Here is a 9,231-nt window from a genome sequence, read left to right on the forward strand (position 1 = left end):
CACACACACAGGCACACACACACACACACACTGCATTGAATAGGAGGGGGAATGGGATTAGGAAACACAGTGCAACTGATGAACACTGGTCTTTGACACCAAAGTGGTCTCTAAGCCCTCGAATCTCTGAGTGAGAAAATCTGGGACACAACGTTATTTTAGTCAGAAAAGAAAGAAGAGCATTAATTGGATGTGAGTTGTTCCCACTCATGTCTGGAAGAGAAATAGCATGGGTTTGATTAATTCCTGGGGAGGAACAATCCTAGTCCTTCAGCATGAGCTCAGAACTTACTTATCTGGAACCAACTTCCCAAAACATCCAGAAGTCTGCGCTGTCCCTCTAATAAACTTACTTCTAATCCTGTCCATCTTCATCACGCCCAACGAACATCTCAACATCTTCAGCTCTGCTACCTCCAGCTCCACCTCCTGTCTTTTACTCAATGCCACTGTCTCTAATCCATACAACATCTCAGGTCTCACCACAGTCCTATAAACTTTCCCTTTCACTCTCACAGATACTCTTCTATCACAAATCACTCCTGCTATCACTCTTCTTCTCCCACTCCACCCTGCCTGCACTCTTTTCTTTACTTCTCTAACACACTCTCCATTACTTTGCACTGTTGACCCCAGGTACCTGAACTCCTCCACCTTCTCCACCTCTTCTCCCTGCAACCGCACCCCTCCACTGCCCTCCCTCTCATTCACACACATGTACTCTGTCTTACTACTACTGACTTTCATCCTCTGGGGAACCATTAAAGGTTCTAATTCTTTAATGAATGACTATCATAAACATCTGAACAATTTATAATTTAATAATATATAATATAAAGTTTCCCATTAAAACACTTTAATTCTTTCTGTTATTTATTTATTTGTTAATTAATTTTTATATTGGTTCCAACTACAGTCTGATCTAAACATGTTTGATTTTATCTCAGATATCACCCTCAGGATAAACAGTGCTTACTGTACACCTGGATGTGTCCCCTGAAGGCCGTTCCTCCTCGAACGTTATCCGCTTTACACTCGTAACTTCCAGCATCGTCCAGTTGGATGTTGGGGATCTCGAGTACTGCCTGAGACTTGCGTAGTCGAGCTTTTTTTGGAATGTTCCCATTGATCTTCCTCCATGTGATGGTGGGAATGGGGCTGAGAGAGACACCCGAGACAAACAGAAGATATAATCATCTACATTTAAGGAGAAACGTGATGAACTGAAGTTTGTGATGCAGTATCATATTTATTCACATTATAATACAGCAGTGTGTGATGTACACGTCCTGGGGAATGAGCAGTTATAGCTGCACTCTGGCTGAAGATCTAGAAAATTAATGAACACGTTCTGGCCAATCAGGATCCAGAACTCAACCATCACACAACACATACAGTAGTTTAGAAACTCGGGGAAGTTCTTCTTCAGAGCAGCTCAGAGAAGCATCTGATTTATTTTTATGTTGTTCTGGTGGCTATCATTAAATAATAATTATTATTATTATTATTATTATTATTATATTTTATTATTCTGTTTAAGATTAAACTGGGAGAGATACAGACCCACAGCCTCCCATTAATATATTAACTTTAACAGTGATTGTGATTTACTGTAGAAATATAAAAGTACCTCTGGATAAAGTTTTCACAGCCGCTAGACAGCTTGTTAGGGTGAGAGCTGCAGATCCATCTCACCATCTCACTATCCCAGCCTCTCATCAGCGTCAGATCAGAGTGTTAATTAATATAAATGATGGTGGTTCAATTAGAGTCTCTATAAACAAAGACTCTTTATCTGGAGGTTATCTCACGACTTACACACCTATCAGCGTTCAGAGGAAATGAGATAATTAGGTGGTGCTCAGCGTGATGACTGCCAGGAACTCACCTCTTACACATCTTTACACCAACCTGCTGCAGTTTTTCTGAAAATAAATGAATTTTCTATTCTGTGTGTTTGTGATCTGAATGTTATATAAGTGATGGAGATGATAATAAACCTGGAACTAAGCTGTGTGGTACAACATCCATGACCTGATCATTATTCACTCCATCATCATCACACCCATAAACAACGTAAGCGATACATACATAAATACACACAGGTGTATAGAACATCTCACTTCATCACATCCCACTTTCCCTTCACGGGAACAAAAATTCAGAAAACCCTATTTATGCATCAGTGCTGCAGTAAGAAGGTGAGGGTTAGAGGCTGATCCAGGTGTAGGAGATAAAAAGATGAAGAGATGGAGAGAAAGGTGTGGAGATGGATAGGGAGATGAGGAGATGGAAAGAGAGGTGAGGGGATGGAGAGAGAGATGAGGGGATGAAGGAAGAGATGAGGAGATGGAGAGAGAGATGAGGGGATGGAGATAGAGATGAAGAGATGGAGAGAAAGGTGTGGAGATATATAGGGAGATGAGGAGATGGAAAGAAAGGTGAGGGGATGGAGAGAGAGATGAGGGGATGAAGAAAGAGATGAGGAGATGGAGAGAGATGAGGAGATGGAGAGAGATGAGGAGATGGAGAGAGATGAGGAGATGGAGAGAGAGATGAGGAGATGGAAAGAGAGCTGAAGAGATGGAGAAAGAGATGAGGAGATGGAGAGAGAGATGAGGAGATGGAGAGAGAGATGAGGAGATGGAGAGAGAGATGAGGAGATGGAGAGAGAGCTGAAGAGATGGAGAGAGAGATGAGGAGATGGAGAGTGAGAGATGAGGGGATAGAGAGAGATGAGGAGATGGAGAGAGAGATGAGGAGCTGGAGAGAGAAGTGAGTGGATGGAGAGAGAGATGAGGGGATGAAGAAAGAGATGAGGAGATGGAGAGAGAGATGAGGAGATGGAGAGAGAGATGAGGAGATGGAGAGAGAGATGAGGGGATGAAGAAAGAGATGAGGAGATGGAGAGAGATGAGGAGATGGAGAGAGATGAGGAGATGGAGAGAGAGATGAGGAGATGGAGAGAGATGAAGAGATGGAGAGAGAGATGAGGAGATGGGGAGAGAGCTGAAGAGATGGAGAGAGAGATGAGGAGATGGAGAGAGAGATGAGGAGATGGAGAGAGAGATGAGGAGATGGAGAGAGAAGGGAGTGGATGGAGAGAGAGATGAGAAGATGGAGAGAGAGGTGAGGGGATGGAGAGAGAAGGGAGTGGATGGAGAGAGAGATGAGAAGATGGAGAGAGTGGTGAGGGGATGGAGAGAAATAAAGAGTAAAACTCACTTTCCCAAAGCAAAACACTCGAGTTGCACCGTCTCTCCTTTAGCTGTCAGGACTGTAGGAAAGAAGTGTACCTCAATTTTGGGCTCATATTCTTCCATTACACCTAGAACACACACACACACACACACACACACACACACACACACACACACACACACACACACACAGAGTAATCAGAGGTAATTCTGAGTTTTATCTCCACTACAGCAGATATTTCTCTCTTCCTCTCCTCATTTACATCAGTTCTCTTTCCAGTAGTGAAGCTGAAGCTTTAAGATAAAACCAAGAATTTACTCATTAATCAGTGATAACAGAATGTGGACAAGGATGATGATGATTATTGTAAAAAAAATTTGTGTGTGTGTGTGTGTGTGTGTGTGTGTGTGTGTGTGTGTGTGTGTGTGTGTGTGTGTGTGTGTGAGTGTCAATATGTGAGTGTGTGTGAGTGTGCGTGAGTGTGTGAGAGTGTGTGTGTGTGTGTGTGTGTGTGTGTGTGTGTGTGTGTGTGTGTGTGTGTGAGTGTCAATATGTGAGTGTGTGTGAGTGTGCGTGAGTGTGTGAGAGTGTGTGAGAGTGCGTGAGTTCTGATAAATCAGAAGACATGAGCGATGAGACAATGAAGATGAAGCCTATACCCTGAGGTGCAGACGTCTGATTAAGATCTGAGGTGGAAGGACAGAGGTGAAGCTGCTCTACAAAAATAAACCTGTAACAACAATGTACATTCCAGCTGCTGGAGATTTTACACAGAAATTCACTCTCCTGCATCTCCACACTGCAGAAGCTGTAATTCACACTAATTCATTTGAAAGTTGTAGCTGAGGCTGGATTAATTGTGAAAGGTGAGTGTGGAGGGCGAAACACCTGGCCTCGTTGTAAGCATTTCTGAAGATGGATGGTGTTACTGATGCCCTTTTTAAACCAAACTCGTTCTGCTCTGTTCCAGAAAGTAATCCATTAAACTCATAACAATGATCGCAGTTTCTTCTAAAAAAAATAAACTCTGTGTCAGAGGCAGAAGCAGAATAAAGTCGGAGAGGTGCAGGAGGTCTCAGATCTGCTTTTATAGGAAATTCATCAACACTTCCAGAGGGAGAAAACATAGATCCCTACAACAAAACAATGTTGGAGAAAGCCATCATGAACCCTATAATAGTGAGAACATTAACTGATTTACAGAAACCATGAGGAACCCATGAAGAACCCCTTATTTTTAGCAGTGCAGAGATGAGGAACTCTGGAATAACTTCAGCATTGCAGTGAGAGAAATGCGGTCAGTGCGCTAAGTTTATTGGTATCAAAGTCACTTTCAGCTTTTTATGCAGCTAATGGTATGAAGGTTCCACACAGAAGGTCTGGCAGCAGGATAATGCATGAGCCAAGCTGCAGGATGAATAAAGAGTCCCATCAGCTATGTTTGTTTTTCCGGGTGACTAACTTTTCCTGAAGCTGCTCTTAAAAAAGTGGAAAATGTATGTGCTTTTCTGTGACATGTCGCCTGAGAGACTGTTTACACAAGGACATTTAGTAGCAGCACTTCACCAACCTGTAGCTCACACACATCCATCTGGTTTCTTTTCTCCATCCCTCTCTGTTTTTTTAATGAGAAACCAAATCAGGTGTCGAATGCTAATGTGCACTCAGTGGGTTCCATTTAGCAAGGTCATTTGAATCCTGCAATAAATAAGGATTTGTCTTGTGTGTGTGTGTGTGTGTGTGTGTGTGTGTGTGTGTGTGTGTGTGTGTGTGTGTGTGTGTGTGTGTGTGTGTGATAATCCCCAATGACCTCCAGACATCAGTGATTGTCTCTCTCCATCAAGGTTTTTCCAGAAAAGCTGCACGGAGATGAGGAACGCTGATGTTTGAGCTACAGGTGCTGAAACTCATCATTGACTCCACAGAGAAGAAAATATCCTGAAGCTTCAGCATGTGAGTCGGGTTCTCCTGATCAGCTCCTGGGACAACACTAAAAAAAGATCCAAAACTCATTCATGAGCAGGACCAGTGATTCGATTAATATCACTGTAGAAGATGATTTCCCAGGAGGCCACTCACACAGGAGCTAATGGTAAGCAGAGACACAAACCCTGAAGCTAAACATAAAACATGTCCGACAACTTTTTCTTCTTCTTCTTCAGCCGATGCGTTTCATTCTTTACATTTAAGAGCAGCTGTAAATAAATAAAGCTTTTCACACGTTATGTAGAGCAGTGAAGGTGAAAACGCTATAGTTTGATTTATTGTTTTTAAAATGCAGTATAGAAGCTTTTAGTGTTCTGTTAGTGCAGCAAAAAACCCTGACCTTCACAAAAACACCAGCACCATGAGGACAAAGAAGCAAAGAACTGTCCTCTGACTTTCACACTGTACATACACACAACTCCTCAAGGTTCTGAAGAACCTGTCAAACCTCCTGTAGCTGGTCCTGTGTTCTCCTTCAGCTGAATAATTTACAAACATGGATGTGCTTCAAACTGGAACACTGAAAGTAATACAGAGGTTCACTGCTGGAAACTCGAGCTGCTGAACTGAAGGAGTTCAGAAATGTTCTTGTATGAACTGAATCCTGTTATTTCAGTTCCATAGGTATCTTATTTACACCCTGATTTTTGTCTGATGCACACAATTTAGCATCTTCTCCAGACCTTCTCACAATCACATTTGGACACCTGAGCAGTTGAGACCATGGGGCCAAGATGAAGGGCCCAGCAGAGGTGATTCACAGCCTGATCAGAAGATTAACATTTAACCACTGAGCTGTGATGAATGGAAAGTTCTTCAGTGCAGTCGGTTTTCTTCAGAGGTGTTTTATAATCACGTACTTAGTAACATTTCAGAGCAGAGGGAAATCAGGGAGTATTAACTGAGAGCCAGTATCACTGTGTGTGTGTGTGTGTATGGGTGTGTGTGTGTGTGTGTGTGTGTGTGTGTGTGCGTGTGTATGGGTGTGGGTTTGATCTCACCATCTGTTCGGAGTGTCAGTGGTGTAGGAGGACTCAGGACCCGGGCATTGGTCACCATGTTCTTCACCAGACAGATGTAGCTCCCCACGTCTGAGGGCTGCACCTTGGAGATGTACAGGTTTCCTGTCTGCTGCGAGATGAAGCGTCGACTGTCTTCAGCCACAAAAGATGGAAACTCGTTGAATACCCAGCTGTAGACAATCTCTAAGGAGGGTCAGAGTGTAGGTGAGATAGATGAGTAGTGACCTCATGAAGAACATCTCTCTTGATTCTCTGATTATAGCAGGTCTTTTTAATGCTGAACCCTGAGCCCAGAAGTGTCTGACTTCTTTTTTATTTTTTTCTCTCGCATGTAATTTGTTTATGTTACTGTAGTAAATAAGCTGATGGGGAGAAGGTGCTGTGGCTCAGAGATCACTGTGTTCAGAACTTTAAAACACAAGCCGGAGAGAAATGTTCAGCTCTGAATACTAACAATTAAACATTAAAAATCCTTGCAGGACTTAAATGTGGACATCATAAACATATGATGCAAAGAAACCAGAGTGTGTGAAGAGTTTACAGCCACCACATTATCTACATCATCCACATCAGTGAGAAGCTCTGAGGAAACTGCCAGGAGATTAAACACATTATTCTGACTGAGACTCGGATCTGGAAGCTCACACTTCCAGCAAAACTTATCAAATATTTACACACATCTGTAAGTGACCACAAAAATTGTGTGTGTGTGTATAAAACAGTGATGTGGTGATGGATTCCAGCTGTTATAGTTTCGCCTGTAAGGTTAATTACTATCTGGGCGTGTTCTGAAAATGAGGCTCTGAATGGAATTTATTTGAACATCCATAAATACACTTGGAGGTGATTAGTTTATGAATGTTTGAATAGTTTAGAGGAGGGTTTAGAACCATGAACAAAATTATTGTGAAAAATAAAATAGAAATGAAATTTTAAATAATTTGTAATCACTGGAAGGTCAACACAATATTGTTTTCACTTTTATTTATCTGACATGAGGCAGAAACTCAAAAGAAGCTGAGCTGGATCTCGAGAAACCAGAGAGTCTCAAATAATCTTACAATAAATAACAAATCAAAACAAACAAAAACCATAAAATCCTTATTATTACACTTGTATGTATTCACTAATGAATTGTGAGCTCTTGATGTTGTTCATGTGACGTTCCTGATTGTTCCTCTTCATTTGAATGCAAGTTGTTAAATATGATCAGCATTTGCTCTCTGTTTTCTGCAGAAGTCTTCACAAAGCATTTAATCCTGAATGCTGGGTGAATATTTATCTGAGAGTGAAAGACGGGATGCAGGAGAGATCTGAGAACATTCCTACTGTGATGAGAAATTACAATCACACAGCAATAATGAACAATTAGTTTACCTTCACAAGCCCCAGTTCTCTGTTCCTGAGTGCTGGAGAGAATAAACTGCACAACAACTTGAGTTCACAAGATTTAAACTCATAAAGCAGTGTGACTCATTGTACTTGCCGTTCTCTGTTGATGGCGTGAGGGAGTTTTGTTTATGAGATAAATATTCATTGTTTATTTAAGTGACACTGGGTCCTGTGTCTGGGAAATTGAATGTGAATCTTTTAAAAAAGGCCGCAGTTTCTCTGATTAATCACCACACAGATGATGAGGCACCTGGACATTTGACAACACTTGATATGCAGAAGAAAGCAATGGTGTATGAAATTCATGCAATGATTGTACAGCAAATAAATCAGTCTGGCAGGAGAAAAATACTCATTTAGTGCCTTAGATCAGCGCTGTCTAACTTCAGTACAGGAGAAGTGACATTCATCACAGTGAGGAGAATCTCCTCTCTGGACGCTTCATTTACTTTACTTCTTTATGATTTTTGCTTGGATTGAATCTGTCTGTATTTATGGTTCACACATACATACAGGACAACACAAGTTACCTTCATCTGTTCTTAATGTCATTAGATTGCAAATGCTCTCCAGCTCTTCAGCAAACACCCTGCCCCCTGCTCCTACTCCTGCCATAGTTCCAACTCCTGCTTCTGCTGGTGTTCCTACTCCTGCTCCTGCCGGAGTTCCTGCTCCTGCCAGAGTTCCTGCTCTTGCTCCTGCCCCTGCTCCTGCCAGAGTTCCTACTCCTGCTCCTGCCCCCTGCTCCTACTCCTGCCATAGTTCCAACTCCTGCTTCTGCTGGTGTTCCTACTCCTGCTCCTGCCGGAGATCCTGCTCTTGCCAGAGTTCCTGCTCTTGCTCTTGCTCCTGCCCCTGCCTCCTGCCAGAGTTCCTACTCCTGCTCCTGCCGGAGTTCCTACTCCTGCTCCTGCCAGAGTTCCTGCTTGCACTTTGCTAACAATTTACAGCATCTTAAAGCGCTGCAGGATGACTGCTAAAAAAAACATTTATCCTTGCTGTCTGATTATACGTCTTTCTTCTGGTCCTGTCTGTCCCATTCTGATTCTCCACTTTTACTTGGAGTCTCTTGACCAGAGTAACTCATGCTCCTGAGGATGGTTCCATACAAAAACCCTCAAGAGGATTGTGGGTGACAGTGTAATTATTGAACTAAAATCTTTACTATACCAAGTCTTCTTCATTAAACAGTAGATACATTCAGTTTGGAAATTATACACACATTCCGTATGATGACTGATGAGAAAACAATTTGAAACAACTTTATTGTTGCTCTTGGATTTGCTCATGAAGTTCCCATAATGCTCTCAACTGGTCCTGAAAGGAAACACTGCATTTGGGGAATTCAGCAGATGAAGAGCACTGTAGTTTCTAATTTCATTTCTAACTCTGTGTATAAGAAAAAACTTACTACAGTCACAGAGCTGTGTTTAAAAACCAAAACTAGCCACCTGTGTTGTTGTGAGACTGAGGAGGATCTGAGCAAACACACAAACAACAACACATTTATATTCTAAACAACAAGCGTAGCTGCTGCAGCTAAACACCAATCAGATCAAACCTTTACACTGCAAATGATTCTCAAGCAGATGCTGCTGAATCCTAGACTTATTCTAAATATTATCGTTTT

The 9,231-nt window shown here is 42.0% G+C and overlaps 1 protein-coding gene across 1 annotated transcript in view; it reads right to left on the reverse strand.

Moving 5' to 3' along the window:
* Positions 1-9,231, reverse strand: part of cntn5 (contactin 5) — a 125,546-nt gene that overhangs the window by 46,060 nt on the left and 70,255 nt on the right. Inside the window, exons 6-9 of the mRNA XM_083551618.1 lie at positions 9,053-9,079; positions 6,189-6,404; positions 3,226-3,328; positions 977-1,158 (exon numbers count right to left, since the gene is read on the reverse strand). Of these exons, the coding sequence (XP_083407744.1) occupies positions 977-1,158; positions 3,226-3,328; positions 6,189-6,404; positions 9,053-9,079 (528 nt within the window). The remainder of the gene's footprint in view (positions 1-976; positions 1,159-3,225; positions 3,329-6,188; positions 6,405-9,052; positions 9,080-9,231) is intronic.

This window comes from Silurus aristotelis (genome assembly GCF_946808225.1).
Source record: "Silurus aristotelis genome assembly, chromosome: 10".
Classification (NCBI taxonomy): Eukaryota; Metazoa; Chordata; class Actinopteri; order Siluriformes; family Siluridae; genus Silurus; species Silurus aristotelis.